This window comes from Oryctolagus cuniculus, unplaced genomic scaffold (genome assembly GCF_964237555.1).
Source record: "Oryctolagus cuniculus unplaced genomic scaffold, mOryCun1.1 SCAFFOLD_130, whole genome shotgun sequence".
Classification (NCBI taxonomy): domain Eukaryota; kingdom Metazoa; phylum Chordata; class Mammalia; order Lagomorpha; family Leporidae; genus Oryctolagus; species Oryctolagus cuniculus.
This window is the reverse complement of record NW_027208278.1, coordinates 1-20,518: the sequence shown is the minus strand read 5'-3', so window position 1 is coordinate 20,518 and position 20,518 is coordinate 1. Positions and strand designations below refer to the sequence as shown.

At 44.0% G+C, this 20,518-nt stretch overlaps 2 protein-coding genes across 2 annotated transcripts; both read right to left on the bottom strand.

Annotated features, from left to right (window-relative positions):
- Positions 1 to 327: 327 nt before the first annotated feature.
- Positions 328 to 999, bottom strand: LOC138848114 (leucine-rich repeat-containing protein 37B-like; the record flags this gene model as incomplete). Its single annotated transcript, XM_070067728.1, has 1 exon — positions 328 to 999. A coding segment is annotated over one exon (672 nt), but the record flags the coding sequence as incomplete, so codon positions are not given.
- Positions 996 to 20,396, bottom strand: LOC138848116 (leucine-rich repeat-containing protein 37A3-like; the record flags this gene model as incomplete). Its single annotated transcript, XM_070067730.1, is given in 8 exon segments — positions 996 to 2,113; positions 2,115 to 2,476; positions 2,721 to 2,998; positions 4,425 to 4,543; positions 12,432 to 12,506; positions 13,057 to 13,128; positions 19,637 to 19,717; positions 20,332 to 20,396. Coding segments are annotated over 8 exon segments (1,968 nt in total), but the record flags the coding sequence as incomplete, so codon positions are not given.
- Between the last annotated feature and the right edge of the window lie 122 nt (positions 20,397 to 20,518).

Below are 20,518 nucleotides of genomic sequence, written 5' to 3'. Positions count from 1 at the left end.
TAGAGAAAGGTCCAGTCTCCTCAGGGAGATCTGAGGTCTGAGCTAGACCCTCTTGAGTCCAAGATTCCACCCTCCCAGGGAATTCCGGAGTCTGCACTGGGGCCTCTTGTTGGGCTGAGGGGAGTCCCACTCCCTCAGCATGCCCCAGAGGCTGAGCTGGAGCCTGCTCCGTGCTTGGAGTAGACTGAACTTCCTCACCTACCCCTGAGGCTTCTGTCAGCTCCGTGTCTGCAGGTTTCAGTGTGACGCTGGGGAAGTTTGCTTGGAGAGCTACAATCTGAGGTGAGGATGGAGTGTTAAGATTGTGATTCACTGATGCCTGACCTACTACTTCTCAGTAGCAAATGGATTCTGAGCGGGGGCCTCCTGCTGCAACGGAGATGCTTCTTCCTCGGGCTGCTGCAGGTCTGCACCTGGGCCCTCTTGCTGGGGTGAAGAAAGTTCATCTGGTTCAACGGGCTGTGGAGGCGGAACTTGTTCTTCTTGCTGTGCAGAGGAGGATTGGATGGGCTCCTGAGTCTCTGGATTTTGAGTCTGGCCTTCCATCAGGAATTGAGATGGTTCAGCCTGCTCAGAGGGCTGTGCAGGTTCTCCTGGGTTCTCCTGGGATTCTGTAGGAAAACCACCAGGATAGACCCCATAGTCAGCCGGCAAAACTTGATTTTGACCCTGAAGCTTGGCCGCTTTGTCTGGAGTTCCAACACCAACCTTAGGAAGCCGTCGACGCCGAGCTAGATCTTTCTTGGGGGTCAGGGGTGAAACAATCAACTTGTTTCCTTGTGAACTCTGACTGTCTAGAGGTGGAACGAGTGCTTCCAATGACTGGTGAGCATTTCCTTCCAGTCGAGGAGGCAGAGCCGGAGGCTGATCCTGATCCCCGTCTAGCACGGGAATCGCCTCTGGTAGCCTCTGTTGTTGAGGAAACCTATTGAAATACTGGTACGGACCAGGACCAGCAAGCTGTTCTGGCTCTGGGGGCAGTTCCAGAAAAAGGAAGCAAACTCACAGTGGACTCTTGAGGCGAGGCCAGCACCCGGGAGGGAGCAGAAGACCCCAGGTCATCAAAGCCGCCAGGGTCTGCCATGGGTGTGAGCGAGTCAGGCGATTCAGGTGGGACATTCAAGGAGTGGGAAGACCAGGGCTCAGAGAGCCAAGGGATCTGGACTGGGAGCCCCTGGTCTTCCCGCGTGGGGTCTCCTAAGTGATGGGAAAGTGCAGGTCTCCTGTCCTCACCTTACTCGACTCCTGCTCTTTCTGTCCACTCGGGGCTTCTGTACTCTCATTGATATAGGTCTCGGTCCTCCACTGCTCTGTGTCCCATTCTTTCTTGGCTATCTTTTCTTCCTGCTGCTCACTGAGGAGCTTCATCAGGATGCCTGTTTTGGAGATGAGCTTGGCACAGGGCAGTTGCACCTGGGCCTCAGAGCAGTCCATTTTCAGAGTGCGGATGACGTGAGAAATGAGCCTTCTCACGTCAGTGTTGGGGATGAGGGACTGTAGCTGCTGATTCAGCTGAATTTCAAACTGTTGCCCCTGGGACAGCATCACGGGGTAGGTGAAGCCTGCGGGCGTGGTGGGGGCTTCAGTGCCCTCGCTGGGGTATTCCCACTGTGTTTCCTTGGTTTGGTCCACAGTCGGCATTAGGTCGAACTCGGTCCCAGCAGAATCTGTAGCTGAAGGATCTGTGTGCATTTTGTCGCCAGGGAGCGTTTCTTCATGTGCAGTGGTGTTTTCTGTCAAAACATTTTCTTCGAAAACACGCCCTCCGGAATGGTTTTCCTCCCTAGTGTCTTCTATAGAAGGTTCTCTCAGAGGAGGACTCCCCTGAGAATGCAGGCCTCCAGGGGATGAGAAAGCCTCTCCGGAGGGGGAGTTTATGAGACTCCGCAGTGCAGGGAACGGAGGCCTCTTCCCAGCCGTCAGCCTGTTGAGGGAATTTTTCCTTCTGAACTTCCGACTCAGTTTGGCCTTGGGGGTTCGGAGGACCAGGTGAGAGCAAGTTTTATGAAAGCGGTAATTCTGTCTGGAATGCCAGATTGGTTTCCCTGCCGCCTTATTTTTGGCTCTAGCATTGGCATCTTCTAAGACAAAAATGGTGTAGGTTAAGTCCTCCTTTGTTGTTGATCTCAGAGAGAGATTTTGCAGGGGAGGTAGAAGGCCTGCCCAGGATGTGTTTCTTCAGGAAAGAGGAGGCTGCAGCCTCACGTTCCTTTGTGAGCAAGGGCTCCGTGTGCAAGGAGTTTCCGGCCACCTGCCTGGGCCTCTGAGCCACTTGAAGCTCCTTCAGCTCCCTGGAGCCTGCTCTCCCAAGCCTTCTTCCCCCAATGCTCTCCGCAAAGGGCCAGGTGCCCCGTCTCCTCCCGAGGCTCTTCCTCATCTCCTGGAGGTGCCTTTCCCGTAAGCCCTTTGGCCCCTTGATGACTTTTTTCACTCTCTGCAGCCTGTACCCCACACTTGGCATGGTTGCCAGGCTGTTCTCCTGTGACGGGGCAGTTTCTGATTTCTTTTGGAGGATTTGAGGGTTAAATTGATGACCTAACAGGATAGGCTGCATAAGCATGGCCTTTTCTTCCTTCTTAACCTTATCGATTTTTTTCTTGAATTACTTCATGTAACAAATTCTCCAGAAAATAGAGCTTTCTCAACTTATTTCTGTAAGGATGAGAGGGCCTTCTTATGTGGGTTTTCACGTAGCTCAGGGACTTATCTCTATCTTGCACATTTGAAAAAAGCAGTGTAATGAATGGTAATAATGTTGATTCTACATTTTGTAGATTTTCCTCTGAGAAATAAGGCAATATATAATTCAGTGCAGTAATAACATCACTTTCATCGTTGAGGTCCCGCTGTTCACTCATGCGGCCTGGGAAGTCCACACTGTTTCTCTCTGATACTGAGTTCCCTGGCTCAATAGTCAGCTGCTTGCTGGTGTTGTTCTTCCGGGCTTGCAATATCTTCATGAATGCCCCCTTTGGGTTCCCTATAGATGCTTCTTCAACTGTCAAAAAAAGAAGAGACTGCTTTTAGGCACAGAAGACTGATGGGACAGCTTTATGTCAGTCCACAGCCCTACACTCTGATCAATTAAATTAGGAGTCAAATCCAATATTTGGGGTACCATTGAGACTTTAGAGAGAAAAGTAAAACCAAACTCAAACCTATGAAATGGCAACAACAAAGGAGAAAAAGATATTTTTGAGAGTGGCATTCAAAGAGTTCGCAGTGTTAAAAAGCAGTAACTATGATCAGTATTATTTCATTGGTTTCCAATGACCAACCACTCCAGGCTTAGAATAAGGCTGGAGGACAAATGGCCCCACCCAGCTGCCCCTTCTGTGGCTCTGCCCCTGCTTCTCAGCCACATCATTCTACAGTCCTGCCTCATGCTGAGGGAGCACAGGCTTCCTCCTTCCCTCCCTCCCTCCCTGTGGCCCTGTGTTCTTGCTACCATCACAGGTGTCCATGGCAAGAGATAGGCATGTAAGGGGAGTGAGGGCAGAGGTGGTCAAGCCAAGGGGCCTTGCTCCTCACCTCAGTGTGTTCTTTCCCACCCTTGTAAAGGGAGATTAACAATGCTTGTCCTTCTCACCTCTTGAGACGAAGGGAATAATATAATTGGTAGGAAACTGGTCTGGAAGGTGAGCAACACTGTGTAGATGGGTATACAGTTATCACTGTGCTAATGCCTCAGATCCCTGACTGAGATCTGAATTCAAGCTGTCTAAGGAAGAAAGCGGTCACATTTTGGAAGTCATGACATCAGTGGTAATAACCCTCATCTACAGAAGGATACTTAAAAGTACCCGAGTGTTCTGTGGATAGAAAAGCGTGAGACTCAGAGCAGGTTCAGAGTTGGACAGTCTACAAGTGCATGGAGGAGCCTTCCGACTCCATCAGAGGAGTCAGGCAGCCATTTCTGGTTATGGAACCAGAAACTCCCTGGCTCCAAATAAAACAGCATCACTTGTACTCTTTTATACAAGTGCAAAAACAAACAACCGCGGTGAGCACTGTAGACCTGTTCTATAAGACAGAGGGCCCTTGAGGCCCAACACATAGAAAACCAGTTTATAGACTGTGTGCAAATGAGTTATCATTGAAAAGCAAAGCACCCAAGAGCACAGAACACCACGTGTGTGGTTCCCAACATTGCTTCCTTCCCCTTCCACCGCATTTCCATGATCCTTTGTGCATATGTAAATTACATAGCAGTAACTATGTTATTAAATTACATAGCAGTGATTGCGAACCTGACTTTCAGCAAGGGAGCAGTGTAGCAATTTAGGGAGTTTAAATCTGAATGAATGAATAAAAATTCAGCAATTAATTCCATTGTTACTTTAAACTTGACCCTAAAATTTTAAAATAAGAAATTTCAAACAAATAAATATTAAAAAAAAGATCCTCAGGAAGTTCCGACTCACGGCAATGTGTCGTATTTGGCAGGCATTCATTGTCACAGTGAAGCTTGACGGTGTTGCAGACAACCTCGATAGTATGTTTAAATTGGCAGAGGCAGCAGGCCATATGGCTGGGTAAGATCCTATGAGTAGAGACAGAGAATTAAGTTACCTGTAAAGGGGTTCCTTGGGTGGGTCAAACAGGTGAGCCAAGGTGCCAGCAAAGGAGTTCTTGAGGTATGTGGCCAGGACATTTGGGTAGGAGCCTGGTGGCCAATTGTTGGTCTTGAATATGAGAATAAAGGAAGGAGGGAGAGGTGGCCCAAGGAGGCATAGGCATGGAAGTGGGTGTGGTGTATCCAAAATAAAGTCAACAGGGTGAGCATTGGGCACCATGGATCTGTCGTTTGACTCAGGGGTGTCTCCTTCCAGTTCACAAGTCTCATTGTGGGTTGGGAGTGCACAGGAGGACTTCCCCCAACCTCTGGAGTACTCTTCTCCATCCCTGTTGGAAGTGTTCACTATTAGAAACTACTCTGGTCCCAGAAAAATGACTGACTGCAGTAATTGTTGGAAAAGATGTGGAGAAAAAGGAACACTCGCTCACTGATGGGTGAGTGAAAGTAATTTGACCAGGCAGGTGTTTAGCCCAGCCATGAAGATGCTGCTTGGGACAAGCACATCCACTTCTGGAGTGCCTGGCTCCATTTCTGATCCCTGTTTCCTGCCAGGGAGTGCCCTGGGATGTGTCAGGTGGTGCTTCCCTAAATACCCAGAAATGGAAAGACTGCAACTTATGGTAGGTGTGTGTTTTTAAGAAACTGTCAGTCTATTTTCATTATATTTTTTTTTCAAATGTATCATTTCGAAAGTTTCTGTGGAAGGAAGAGAGAGAAACACACACAAACACATCTTTTCTTTTTTTTTTCTTTTTGACAGGCAGAGTGGACAGTGAGAGACAGAAACAGAGAGAAAGGTCTTCCTTTTGCCATTGGTTCACCCTCCAATGGCCGCCGTGGCCGGCACATCGCGCTGATCCAAAGCCAGAAGCCAGGTGCTTTTCCTGGTCTCCCATGCGGGTGCAGGGCCCAAGGACTTGGGCCATCCTCCACTGCACTCCCGGGCCATACCAGAGAGCTGGCCTGGAAGAGGGGCAACCGGGACAGAATCCGGCGCCCGGACCGGGACTAGAACCCAGTGTGCCAGCGCCGCAAGGCGGAAGATTAGCCTATTGAGCCACGGTGCCGACCACATGTTTTCATTAGGTAGTTTACTCCCCAAATGTCTGCGACATGCAGGGCTGGGCCAGGCCAAAGCCAGGAGCTCAGAAACTAGTTTGGTTTTCCATGTGAGGAGCAAGAACTCAAGTCCTTGGGGCATCACCCACTGCCTTCCAGGGTACATGTTAGCAGGAAGCTAGGGTGGAGCAGAGCCGGGACTTGGATCCAGGCATTCTGATGTGGGATTGGAGTATCCCAGGTAGTGGCTTAACGGCTGCACCAAATGCCTGCCATCGTAAACAGTTTAATTTTTATTTGTTTTATTTTTTAAAGCTTTTATGTAATGAATGCCAATTTCATAGGTACAACTTTAGGAATATAGTGTTTTTTCCTCCATACCTGCCCTCCCACCCCCACTCCCGTCCTACCTCCTACTCCCTCTCCCATCCCATTCTTCATTAAGATTCACTTTTGATTGACTTTATATACAAAAGAGCAACTCTATACTAAGTAAAGATTTCAACACTTTGCACCAACCCCCCACCCCACAACATAAAAAGTACTGTTTGAGAACAAGTTTTGCAGTTAATTCTCATAGTACAGCTCATTAAGGACAGAGTTCCTACAGGGGGGGTAAGTGCAAACAGCTTCATTTCTAATACCCCCAAATTGGAACAACCTAAGTGTTCACAAATAGGTGAATAGATAAACTATGGTAGGTTACACGTAGTGGGCCAGGCTCTTTCTAACCAATAGAATAACCAATGGTTGAGTTGTTACAGATGACTAATGTTACTTCTTTGGGTCCAGGGAAAGCTTCATATAGAAAGAAAAAAAAAAGAAATTATCAACTCCCAACTTGACTCTCACTGGGATTAAACATGACAATAGGTCTGATCTGATTTCATCATCATTTAAAAAAATCATCTATTATTTTTCACTTTATGTTTCTGTGTGGGAGCAAACTGCTGAAATCCTTACTTAATGTATACTAAGCTGATCTTCTGTATATTAAGATATTCGAAAATGAATCTTGATGTGAATGGAAGGGGAGAGGGAGTGGGAAAGGGGAGGGTTGTGGGTGGGAGGGACGGTATGGGGGGGAAGCCATTGTAATCCATAAATCGTACTTTGGAAATTTATATTCATTAAATAAAAGTTAAAAACAAAACAAAACAAAAAAAAAAAGAAAGAATGCACTCAGAATGCTAAGCTAGTGTTTTACTAGACTTCAATTCTAACAGGAAATTTTCGTTAAGTCCTTTCTACCCCTAACTTCGTATTTTGAAAATTTTCAAGCCTACAAAAATATCCGAAAGATTGGTGTCATGAGTTTACATGTTCTCTCACTTAGATTCAACTGTTGCTAACATTTTGCCACATTCACTTTCCACGTGTGTGTCTCTATGCACTTCTTGGACAAACCATTTGAGAATGAGCTGTAGATATGATGACCTTTTCTTGCTAAACCTGAAGTCTGCGTCTCCTAAGAACAAAGGCATTCTCCTGCATATCCACAACACTATTATCACCCAGTCAGCTTTAACATTAACATCACCGTCTATTGTGGTCCACATGCAGGTGCTCTCAGTTGTCCCAAACATGTCTTGGCTACTTTTAAATCAGGCACTGCATTTTATTTTCATGGCTCTTTAATTTTCTTCAGTTTAGAACTGTTCCTTTTTTGCAGTGTTTCATGGCATTGGGATTTTTGAGGCATTCAAATCAGTTGTTTTACAGCATGCACCTCAATTTATCCTTCTAAGACCAATACTGAATATAATCACCAGGGAACATTTATTTTTTTGAGTGGCTAAGATTTTTTTTAAAAAGTTTTATTTATTTGAAAGGCAGAGTGATGGTTGGGTGCAGGAGAGAGAGAGAATGAGTGGAGGGAGAGGGAGAGGGAGGGAGAGAGAGAGAAAGAATGAACGTGAATAAATCTTCCAGCCACTGGTTCATGCCCCAAATGGCCACCGCAGCTGGGGTTGGGCTGGGTTGAAGTCAGGAGCCAGGAGCCAGGAGCCAGGAACTATATTCAGGTCTCTCCTGGGTGGCAGGGGGTCAAGCACTTTGGTCATCCTGTGCTGCTTTCCCAGGTTCATTAGCAAGGAGCTGGATGGGAAGTGGAGCAGCTGGGACTTGAACTGGCACTCCCATATGGGATGCCAGCATCACAGACAACTTCACCTTATGCCACAACACCAGCCCCACTAGGGACCATTTCTGGCAGGAACACTGCATCTTGCATAGAGAATGTTGTAGTTTTGCTGCTTACTAAAATGGATGCACTAGGGATGATGTCAGTGATAAAATATTTATTTTTTAGAAGATTTTTATTTACTTGAGAGGTAGAGTTACAAACACAGAAAGGGAGAGACAGAGACAAAGATCTTCCATCTTAAGCTGGTTCACGTCCCAAATGGCCTCAATGGCCAGAGCTGGGCCAATCTGAAGCCAGGAGCCAGGAGCTTCTTCCGGGTCTCCCATGCAGGTGCAGAAGCTCAAGCACTTAGGTCATCTACTGCTTTCCCAGGCCATAGCAGAGAGATGGATCAGAAAAGGAGAAGCCAGGACTGGATCTGGTGCCCATATGGGATGCTGGCACCGCAGGTGGAGACAGCCCACTATACCACAGCGCTGGGCCCCAAATCATTATTTTCAAAAATATTGGCAAATCTGGGGCCGGCACCATGGTGCAGTAGGTTAATCCTTCACCTGCAGCACCGGCATCTCATATGGGCGCTGGTTCTAGTGCCAGCTGCTCTGCTTTTGATCCAGCTCTCTGCTATGGCCTGGGAAAGCAGTGGAAGATGGCCCAAGTCCTTGGGCCCTGCACCCGCATGGGAGACTGGAAAGAAGCACCTGGCTCCTGGCTTCGATCAGTGCAGCTCCAGCCATTGTGGCCATTTGGGGAGTGAACCATCGGAAGGCTTTTTTCTCTGTGTCTCTCTCTCACTGTCTATAACTCTTATCTGTCAAATAAATAAATAAAATTTTAAAAAATATTGGAAAATCTTTTGAAATTGCTAATGACCTGAGGTATAACTTATTCTTACTAGATAATATTTAAGTATTAAAGACCATTGCACATTAATATGCAATAAAGGGGCCAGCGCTGTGCTGTAGCAGGTTAAGCCTTCACCTGCAGTGTCAGCATCCCTTATAGGCACTGGTTCAAGTCCCAGCTGCTCCGCTTCTGGTCCAGCTCCCTGCTAATGCACTTGGGAAAGCAGCAGAGGATGGTCCAAGTGCTTGGGCTCCTGCTCCCACATGATTCAGAATAAGCTCCGACTCCTGACTTTGGCCTGGCCAAGCCCTGGCTGTTGTGGTCTTTTGAGCTAGGAACCAGCAGATGGAAGATCTTTCTCTCTCTCTGTATTTCTGCATTTCTTTTTTCTTCTTTTTTTTAACTTTTATTTAATGAATATAAATTTCCAAAGTACAGCTTATGGATTACAATGGCTCCCCCCCCATAACTTCCCTCCCACCCGCAACCCTCCCCTTTCCCTCTCCCTCCCCCCTTCCATTCACATCAAGATTCATTTTCAATTCTCTTTATATACAGAAGATCAGTTTAGCATATATTAAGTAAAGATTTCAACAGTTTGCACCCACATAGAAACATACCAGGGGATTCCAATTCAATCCCATCAAGGTGGCATGTACCAATGCCATCTCACTAGTTCCGGTGATCAATTTCTGTTCAAATTGAGCATAATGATAGGACTAAGAGCCAAAGGGAGCACATAAACAAGACTAGTGTCTGCAAATACTAGCTGATAGAATAAAAAAGGGAGAGAACGATCCAGCATGGGAAGTGAGATACACAGCAGACCTATAGAATGGCAGATGTCCTAAACAGCACTCTGGCCTCAGAATCAGCCCTTAAGGCACACGGATCTAGCTGAAAAGCCCATGAGAGTATTACAGGCATGGAAAGCCAAAACACTCTGGCAAAAAAAAAAACCCTACATGTATTTCTGCCTTTCGAATAAATAAGTAAGTCTTTAAGAATGCATTAAGGACCATCGCTTATGAGTCACGACACAAGTGAGCTGGCCTGCTTTGTCTAAACTCCTGAGGACTTCCAATAATGAACTCCAGTGTAACAATTGCTTTCAGGTTTTTATAGCCTTGGTTGCACATGGCTCCAGAAAATGCTAGCACTTTTCCTGTCCACTGATGGTCAAGTATGAAAAAAGCAGCTAGAACACCACAGCCTTGGCTAACTGAGAAAGCTTGTTGATGATGAGAGCTTTGACTCTTTGGAGAGGAAGGCCTCTCACTGACCTGGGAGGATCCACTGTGGCAGATGCTGCCCAAGGTTGAGGAAGAGGAGGCTAGAGCAGAAACCAGTGGACTTGATGATGTGGGAAAGTTAGTCAAGGAGGTGATCTGACAGAAGTGATTAGGGCAGGGTATGCTGTGAGAGGCCTTTCCCCATTCTTATCTTGTGGAGTCCGCTCAACTAGCCTTATCATAGTTTCTGTTTAGCTTGTCCAATTGGCAGGGGGGAGGTCACAATGGAAGTTGCAGTGAGTTTATGGTAAAATGTCAGAATAGGGCTCTAAGGAAATCCTTTTTAAAACTTCAAAACTTGAGATACTTCAAACTCTGCATGAAAATTAACTAGAAAGGATCATGGACCTAAATGTAACTCTACAGTTTCTACAAGAAAACAGGAGAAAATCTCTGTAACTTTAGATTAGACAATGGGTTATTTGAAAGATTTTTTTCAGGAAAGGCACAATAAAAGGACAAACCATACAAGATAAAAGTTGCTATAGGCTCATCAACATTAAAAAAAATTAACTTCTACTCTTCAGAAGGTACACTTAGTAGAGTGAAATGATAACTCACAACCAGAGAGAAGATATTTACTAAACATACATCTGAGAGAAAGTACTCATACCCAGAGCATATAAAACACTCTTAAAACTCCCTAAGATTACCATCAAATTACTACATGGGAACAGATTTGAATAGACACTTGGTAAAGATATTTGCACAACAGTATCGTCAGTTATTAGAGAAGTCTAAGTTTAAACTGCAGTGAGTGTACCCAAGGTGCCAGCGTTAGGATGACTGAGTCCCGCATTTGAGCACTTGCATTTGATTCTTCTCTCTGGTTCCTGATTCCAGCTTCCTGCTAATATAGTTCTTCTGCCTTTCTTTGGTTGAGTAACTGGGGTTCCTGCTACCTACATGGGAGATCTGGGTTGAATTCCCAGCTGTCAATTCCAGCTTCAGCCCAATGCTGGTCTTGGTGGCATTTGGTGAGAGAACTGATTGACTCTCTAGTAACTATTTTTAAATACTAAAAAAACATATAGAGATTCCACTATTTATCTACTGGCAGAAGAGCTACATTAAAAAAAGTTTTATTTTTTAACTTATTTGAAAGAACGAGAGAGAGAGAGAGAGAGAGAGAGAGAGAGAGAGAGAAGAGATTGATTGATTGACCTTCCATCTGCTGGTTCACTTCCCCAAATGCTGATAACAGCCAGGGTTGGGCCAGGACTATGCCAAGGACATAGGTCTCAATGTGTGGGTCTCCTACATGGGTGGCAGAGACCAGAATACTTGAGTTACCATCGGCTACCTCCCAGGGTGCACATTAGCTGGAAGCAGAGTAGCTGGGACTCAAACTTGGCACTCTGATACGGGATGTAGGCATCCCAAGTGGTATCTTATTTATTTATTTATTTATTTATTTGACATGTAGAGTCAGACAGTGAGAGGGAGAGACATAGAGAAAGGTCTTCCTTCCATTGGTTCACCTCCCAATCACCCCCCAAATGGCCGCTACCGCCGGAGCTGCGCCGAACTGAAGCCAGGAGCCAGGTGCTTCCTCCTGGTCTCCCATGCGGGTGCAGGGTCCAAGCACTTGGGCCATCCTCCACTGCCTTCCCGGGCCACAGCAGAGAGCTAGATTGGAAGAGCAGCAGCTGGGACTAGAACCTGGTGCCCATATGGGATGCCGGTGCCACAGGTGGAGGATTAGCCAAGTAAGCCATGGTGCTGGCCCCCCAAGTGGTATCTTAATGCTGTGCCACAATGTCCAGTTTCTAAATGTTTGTTAAAAAAGTTGAAATCTGAGGACTGGGACAACACATGTTGCAAGTGCCACTCTCGAACATTGTTGGTGAGAGTGCAGACTGCAGCAGCTACTTGGCAAACAGTTTAGCTGTGTGTTAAACAGTTCAATATACACTTAGTAGGTAATGAACTGTCCTACCCCTAGATCTTTACACCAAAGAAATGAAGACACATATCCACTCACAGACCTCCATGTGAGTGCTGTTAGTGGCTTTATTTATAATTGCAAAAAGTTGGAAAACACAGTTCTATAAGCTGATGAAATGGATAAACTGGTGTAACTACACAATTGGAATATTACTTAGCAATAGGTAGAGGCAGCAACATGAATAGTAGTTTAATCTCTAAAGGATTATGCTGAGTAAAGGAGCCAGACACAAGAGGCTACACTTACTACATGATTTTGCTTATAAGACACTGTGGAAGGAAAAACTACAAGAATAGAAACAGGATGAGTGGTTTGCAGGGCCTGGGTCTGGGGATGGGAGGAGACGATTGATTGGAAAGGACCATGAGGGACCTTTTTGGGTTGATAGAAATGTTCTACATCAGGAATTTGGTGGTGGTTACATAACCACGTGTTTGCCAAAACTCAGCAAACTTTACAGTGTGAATTGAAATACATAAAAATTATACCTCCATAAGCCTGACTTAAGAAAACACGTCTACAGACTTACATGGAAATAAACCTAAGAAAAAGATAACTTACAGGTTTTCCAATTGAAGAGTCATCATGAGGATGTTCTCAACTGTGGTAAGTGGTACTTGTGTTGTTCCCAAGTCTCTGAAGGAGAAAGCCCAAACATTCATGGTATGGACCTCAATAAAAAGATCTGTCTTTAAAAAGGTTGTTTCAGGAAGATGTGGTTACATCAGTTTTGGCTTCTCTATAAAGCAAGACAGCTCAAGAGTTTGTCATGGAGACAGTTCCAGAAAGCCCTGGTTGAAATGACTTTACTATTTGCATCATCAGATTAATGACCTTGGCATTGAAGAGTGGAACCTACACCTTTTTCTGCCATTGTCTTATTTTTCATTTTATACTACATTGACCTCTTTTAATTCTTATTTTTTTCTTTAAAAATTTACATCTATACCTCTTTGCTTGGGATAGATGGTATTCCTAACATGTATTTGCATGTAACACTGTCTCCCTCTGCCAGCTGTCTTTCCCATGATAAATTCTTTCTCAGTTCTTGCCTCAGTCAATAACTTTTTTTCAGTAACCTAATTTATTTTTTTTCAGTAACCTAATTTAAAATCATGACTTTTTAGCCTCAATCTCAAATATTTAATGTTTGATGAAAATAAAAAAGAATTAGTTTAATACTTACAGATATTTTAATGCTGGCAGTTTAAAAAGATACGAATCTTCAACATTTGTCAGAGGATTACGATTGAGATTTCTGAAAAAGGCAATGGAATTAAAGTTATTGGCCTTTCAATAAGCACAAGATTGTATGAGAAATTATATTCTTTTTTGTGTAGACATTTTAGGCTTAAAATTACTTTCTGTGTACTTATAAATCACCCTTAGAATTCAAAAAGCACTTGTTCTTTGGGAACTACCTATGTCTCTTAGAGGATGAATGGAGAAGAGAAAGAGAAAAGATACAAAAAAATGCATAATAAACAAAAAGTATGCAAAAGAACTTTTTAGGTGAAAAGCCTTAGAAGTGGAGCCAGTGTTTTGCCTAGCACTTAACACCCAGATTGGGATACCTACGTCTCAAATCAGATGCCTGGGTTTGATTCCCAGTTCCAGCTTCTAATTGCAACTTCCTGTTAATGCAGACCCTGGGAGGCAGTGGTGATGGCTCAATTGGTTGATTCTTTGCTGCCTACTTGGAGACGTGGACTGGTTTCTGGTTTCCAGCTTCAGCCTGGGCCTGGCCTAGCCTCGCCCGAGCCATTGCAGGTATTTGGGAAGTGAACTAGTGGACGGGAGCTGTCTGTGTCTTAAAAAAGAAAGATGTATAGAAGTGACCACACTGATAGGGAAGCCCTTTTTTGTGTAGGAAACACTAATCCTGTGTTCTCCATAATTCAAGGTGCTTGCCTTTCATCTTTAGAAATTTTAAACAAGCCATGACTTAATTCATTTAGTTGATGGAAAAAGAACCCACGTCAAAGCCATACTCTTGTCACGTTCTTCCACTGGTGTTCTCATTTCGCATCACACATCATCACATCACATCACATCACATCACACCACATCATCACGTCACATCACATCACATCACATCACATCACATCACATCACATCATCATGTCACATCACATCACACTGATCATCACATCACATCACGTCACATTGCATCACATCACATCACATCACAGTCTTTGTTACGTTGCTTGTTGGCCTGTCAGTCTCCTGGCCTGTTAGCCCCTTGAGGGCAGGGAACATATGTTATTGTCTTTGTTATGCCTGTGTGTGGCATAGTGCCTGAAATTTACTGCATGGTTAATAAATATTTGTTGAGTAAAGAAATCACATTTTGTTTCCATACCAATACAATGAATAAATTCGTGTTGTGGGAAATTTCATTCCTAAATGCTGTAATAGATTTTTAAAGTTTTTAAAGCAAGCAAACAAAAACAAAAACAGGTAAAAAAAAAAAAAACTGCCTTTAGTTTAACTCTACTCAAAAACGTACTGTACTGTTACAGACTGTGAAAATAATAATTCTTACAGATGATATTGATTGGGCTGCCAAGCATCTGTGTTCAGCATTCAACACTGGATGTTCCCAATAACCTCTGTGATAGGTATTGTACCCCAGTAGCCTATTGTGATATATATTGTGCTGAGTCACAGAGGCTGTGTAACTTGTTGTAGGTCACTGCACTTGTAAGAAGCAAAGCTGGAGCTGGAGCTCAGTCCTGCCCCAGACTGTGTCTAATATGTGTGCAGAAAAGGGTCCAAATATTTGTCACTTTAATCTGAAGCTTGAGATGACTAAATATAGAAGTACTTTGAAAATTTCATCAACCTTCTCAGGATAGCGCTCATGAAAATTAGTTTCTCTTTTTATTCCTTTTCCCTAATCTTATCCCACGATTAGATATTTAGCTCAGAGTCATTGAGACTAGAGATTTAAAAGCATGTTGTAGGTGACATCAGTGGAAACCTATGTAAACAGTGGAGTGAGAACATCTGAAAATTTATCCCTTCATAAAGGGAACAACAAAATGGTAAAAGTGGTCAGAATCAAGTTTTTGATAATTCTGGAAATTTAACCAAAGGCTTGCAGCAACCTGTGGGGCATTTACTCAAGAAAATTGGCTGACTTTCTCTAAGAATAGTGAGATTTGTGTGGGTTTCGTGTATTTAACTTGCCCTAGACAGTTCCTCCCTGGCAAGCTCAGTGGTAGCCTTAAAAATAGGCTTGGCAGCTTATGACAAGAGCCTCGGGTGATAACTGACGTCATAAATAAGAGTGTCAATTGTTAAATCAACAACAGGAGTCACTGTGCACTTACTCCCCATGTAGGATCTCTGTCCTTAATGTGTGGTACTATGTGAATTAATGGTATAACTAGTACTCAAACAATACTTTATACTTTGTGTTTCTGTGTGGGTGCGAACTGCTGAAATCTTTACTTAGTATATACTAAGTTGATCTTCTGTATATAAAGATAATTGAGAATGAATCTTGATGAAGAATGGGATGAGAAAGGGAATGGGAGATGGGATGACTGCAGGTGGGAGGGAGGTTATGGGGGGAAAAAGCCACTATAATCCAGAAGTTGTACATTGGAAATGTATATTTATTAAATAAAAGTTAAAAAAAAGAAACATCTGCTTTAGGAATAGACTGATGTCTTAGCAATATTTGGGTTTAGGTTTTTGGATTGTGGATTAATTTTATTTTTAATTTGTTGCTTCTCAAAATTTTTTAAAATTATGAGATGTATTACTTGCATACTCACAGTCATATGTAACCATGTGAATGTTGGATAATGTTTGAACTTTGTCTAAGTTATTTTGTCTACATTTGAACCAAATCAGGAATTATAATAAGAAAAGAGAAGTATGTGTAAAATGAGCAACAACAACAAAAAAAACCTCAAACTCTCCAAAAAAAAAATAGCCTGTATGCCCAGTATCAGAGAGAGTGAGGGAGAGGGATAGAGGGACAGAGGGACAGAGGGAGGGAAGGAGGGAGGGAGGGGGGGAGAGAGAGAGAGAGAGAGAGAGAATGAAAATGAATGGAGATGAGGGCCGGCGCCATGGCTCACTAGGCTAATCCTCCACCTAGCGGCGCCGGCACACCGGGTTCTAGTCCCGGTCGGGGCGCCGGATTCTGTCCCGGTTGCCCCTCTTCCAGGCCAGCTCTCTGCTGTGGCCAGGGAGTGCAGTGGAGGATGGCCCAGGTGCTTGGGCCCTGCACCCCATGAGAGACCAGGAAAAGCACCTGGCTCCTGGCTCCTGCCACCGGATCAGCGCGGTGCGCCGGCCACAGCGCGCTGGCCGCGGCGGCCATTGGAGGGTGAACCAACGGCAAAGGAAGACCTTTCTCTCTGTCTCTCTCTCTCACTGTCCACTCTGCCTGTAAAAAAAAAAAAAGAAAAAAGAAAATGAATGGAGATGAGCATGCAGAATGAAGCTGAGCTCCTCCAAAGTGCATCCCAGTGAGCTGTCAGAATCTTGGGCCATCTTCCACTGCTTTCCCAGGCCATAGCAGAGAGCTGGATTGGAAGTGGAGCATCCAGGTCTCAAACCGGCACCTATATGGGATGCTGGCGCTTCAGGCCAGGGCTTTAATCTGCTGTGCCACAGCACCAGCCGTGTCTCTGATTTTCAAATAAATGAATAAATCTTAAAGAAAAAAGTAAAAGAACAAAAAAACCCTAAAGCCAATGAAGAGAATACTTTAAGAGAAGCATACGGTGCAGAGGAAGAATTACCTTAAGAGAAAAGAAGACCTCTTGCTACACAGATGAGAATATGGTGCAGATGAAAAGATTATGAGAAGAAAAGTGTAATAGTTGCAGGAAGTGACAATGTGAAAACTTGTGAACCCTTACAAAACACCCCCAAAGGGCAGACCTGAGTTGTTCTCTTCATCTGTAAGGTTTATGCCTCTCTCTGAGTTTGGGGAGATGCTGTTTGGATTCCAGGACACACCACAGAGGGAGGACTGTGCCAGCAGTGTGCAAATGCAGGTGTATCCACAGCTTGCCTGAAGGAGGCTATGCCCATGGCTGACCTTCAGTGTACGACCACACCCAGCTCACCTACAGTGTCAACAGTGGGGCGAATATCTGAGGAGGGAGAAAGCCTGGACTCTCCTCCTAGTCACCCACAGTGCTTGTGAGTAACAGACGAGTGAGCATGTGGATGTGCTCTGTCTGGATAAGGGAGCCCCTCTCTACACTCTAGAGTCCTTCCACTACTAAACTATGAAACTTGTTTTGTGAGGACCAATGAAGTGACTAAAACAATTTTTAGAAAGAAGCCAATGAGTTAAGACTTAATGTACATGTGTGGGGAGCAACTGGGAGCAACTCGGACTAGACTAAGTTACTGGAATTAAGACTTATTCTATGCATCTGCTCTCCCACAATATGGCGCTGGGAGAGGAGCAAACAGCTTCTACCCAGCTGCCTTTCACCAACTTGACAAGCTGCAGGAGCTGCTCCTGATTGGAGGAGAGCAGCGTACTCGGCGTGTGGGTAGCCGAGTTGGGATTGGTGGAAGAGGACTATAAAGGAGGAGAGAGACAACATGCACCAGGAACATCTATCTGAAGGAACACCTGTGCAGCCCCCGAGAGAGCCGGCCGGCGGTGTGCCGCTCCCCCGCAGAAGTGGGGAAAGCGGCAGGGGGAACCGCCCTTCCACGGAGGTGGAAGGGACGGTAGCCAACCCGGGAAGAACCAGCAGCAAACCTGGGGAGGGCCGAGCAGACGAAAGAACAACGCAGGGTCCTGTGTCGTTCCTCCACGAAGAGGGGGAGCGACATAAATGAATGAAGCAGAAGAAATAAAGTATACTTAATGTTTAGAATTATCAATTACTGCTGATTTTCCATAATATATTTCATTTCTGATTTCACTGAAAGATTTGATGAGTATTACTATTCAAAGAATGTTATGTCACTGGTAAGCTCTTGGCATGTCTTTGAGGTAGATTTCATATTCACAATAGATTGATCCTACCACACTGCTGTTTTACACAGAGACTTCATTCAGAAGAATGTTTACTGGGCTGCATGTAGTACATGCAAAGTAAGGGTGAATGCAGATTTTGCTGAGCATGAGCCTAACCTAATTTGGGGAATCCCTTATAATGAAACATGCAGAATTATGAATATAAAAATTGCTCCAGCCCCTCCCAGGACCTTGGAAGGGGCACGTGCAAGCGTAAAGCCTTGAAGCTTAGGCTCCAGTTCATGATGAATCCAGCTCAGCTGGCACTCTTTTCTGGACTCTGTAATGCAGTGAACAGCATTGTTTTCACTTTAAAAACCCTCATCTTTGGTCATAAGATCACTGGTGTCTTCCTGGGGCAACGGGGATAGCAAAAGTTTCCTTGAAGCAGATTAGCTTTGTCTAATAAAAGAATATGTCCCCAAATAAAGGAGACCCGCTCCCAACACACACTTGGTGTATTACAGCCATTGTGCCAATTTTTGAAGCAACCATGAGTTAGATATGTTCAGATCGCATGATAAGAGGATTAGTTTCCAATACCAGCTAGCTCTGGTTTTTGCATCACCATGAAGCAAATGCTTTTTTTCTTTGGCTTAAGATGGACACAGAAACTTGAGATAAATGAACTGGTGCCTCGTGCACTGTGCGCCATCCCTAGCTCTGCTCCTACTTTTTCAGCTCATCTCTCTGGCCTTGCTGCACAGATGCTAGCATGGCTGTCACTCATTTTCCCATCAATGTCCAACTTCCCCCTGCTGGCATGAAAGTCTCTGGAGACAAAGCTTCTGTCCTGCTCCAGTTTGTACCCCCAGCACTTAATACAGCACCTGGCACTCGGTGGGCCTGGCACTCAGTGAATGTTCTTAAATGAATTCATTACTTTTCATCCACTGTGATTCCACAGATTTTCTCCCTGTGTTGTCTACAGAAAACTGTACTGGAACTCGGCCCCTTAGGAGGGAATCTAATGGAATGATATATGTTGAGGCCATTTTTACTGATGCTACCAAAACCACTTGGTGTTGGGGCTCCAGGAACCAGCTCCCGGTGTGTGGGTGAAGTAAAAACAGACTCTCAGTGTTCTTCCTCAAGATCTGCAGGCACTGTTGGTCCATCCCCAACACATCCTAAAACCTTCCCTCATAACCAGAATGAATTGTGTTTGGCTGGGATTCTGAACCACAGAACAGGTGGATAGTCTTTCAACATCAGGTTTAGTGGAGAATCTGTATCTTGAATCTAAAATTCCCTTGGGCCATTGAACATCACAGAATTGTTGAGTTGAAAGTGAATAAAACTCACTTTCTGTTGCAGTTTAGTCAGGACAAAATATGTGGGATTAGGCTAGAGCAGTGTATTTTCTTATTTTTTTAACACTACAGTTTAACATATATGCCACTTCTTCCTATTTCAAAAGTTATTAGTATCCACAGATAATTTATAAATTATAAATTGAGAGCTAAATACATTTTGGAAAAAGCTTATGATCTGGGTGGGTGATGGGGAGAGATGTGCCCTTTGGCTGGGTCCCAGGAATTATTTTTGCATTAGGATTTAAAAGCAGGTAACCCTGAGAAAGCACCAGAACCTTTTTCTCCCAGAGTACTTTGTGTTAGATTTTTGGAAAAAAAAATGGAAATGAAGACCTTCTTTGCAGAGTTTATATACAGGGCTTAATACCCAGATAAGCATAACTATATACCATTTTTATACACAAATGGTTTTTAAATATGTATTCATCATCTATTGCACTTACACATTGTGCAAAAACTGCATTCCATGCCACGCCTGAAATGTCCCAAAGCTCAGTTCTGTCAGTAAATTGCAACCAAGATTTCTACAAAAAAAGACACGAGTGAAAGAGAATGAAGAAGAAAAAAAGAAATATTTTCAGAATACTCTTCTTTCAGGAGTGATTCTAATTTTTATAGATGAAACAATACTTCCACATTTTATCTACACACTAAAGAATTTACTGGTACTGGAAGATTTGGTTTCTGAATTATACTTGCACATTTACATTAAATTTCATCATATTATTTTCATATTACATGACATACTTGTACTGTGTGATCTTTACTTCTCTGGAACAGAGTTGCACAACTTGAATGCTATTGACATTTTGGACTCGATAATGCTTTTCTTGTGGAGGTTTGTCCTGTACATAGTAAGTGGCTTAACAGCAGGCTGGGCTTAGCTCACGCAGTGTCAGCAGCACGTGCAGGGCTGCAAGCTGTTACCTGAATGCAAAATCATGTTGGCTGAGAAGCCCTGCTCTGTGGGATTCACTCTGACTTTTGTACCTGATAGTATTTTTGCTAGAGAGGAAAAGGACCTGTTACAGAATTTTAGCAACCTTCTACTACAAATGTAAAGTAGAATCTTAACCCTATTTCAAGGTGAACAGTGAAGATTTATTAAAATTCCAAATGTGATGAAATTGTAACTTACATAGACTGCAAAAAAGGGAGTGACTCAAATGCACGTCTTTCGATAAACTCTATTTTATTGCAGGATAAATCTCTAGGAAAAGGAAAACATTGCCTTGGTTAGCTATTACCTATATAGTCAGTGGGGATAATAAAATTTGCATTTGATAATGTTGGATATGCAGTTTTTACCTAAACTGTAAAGCTTT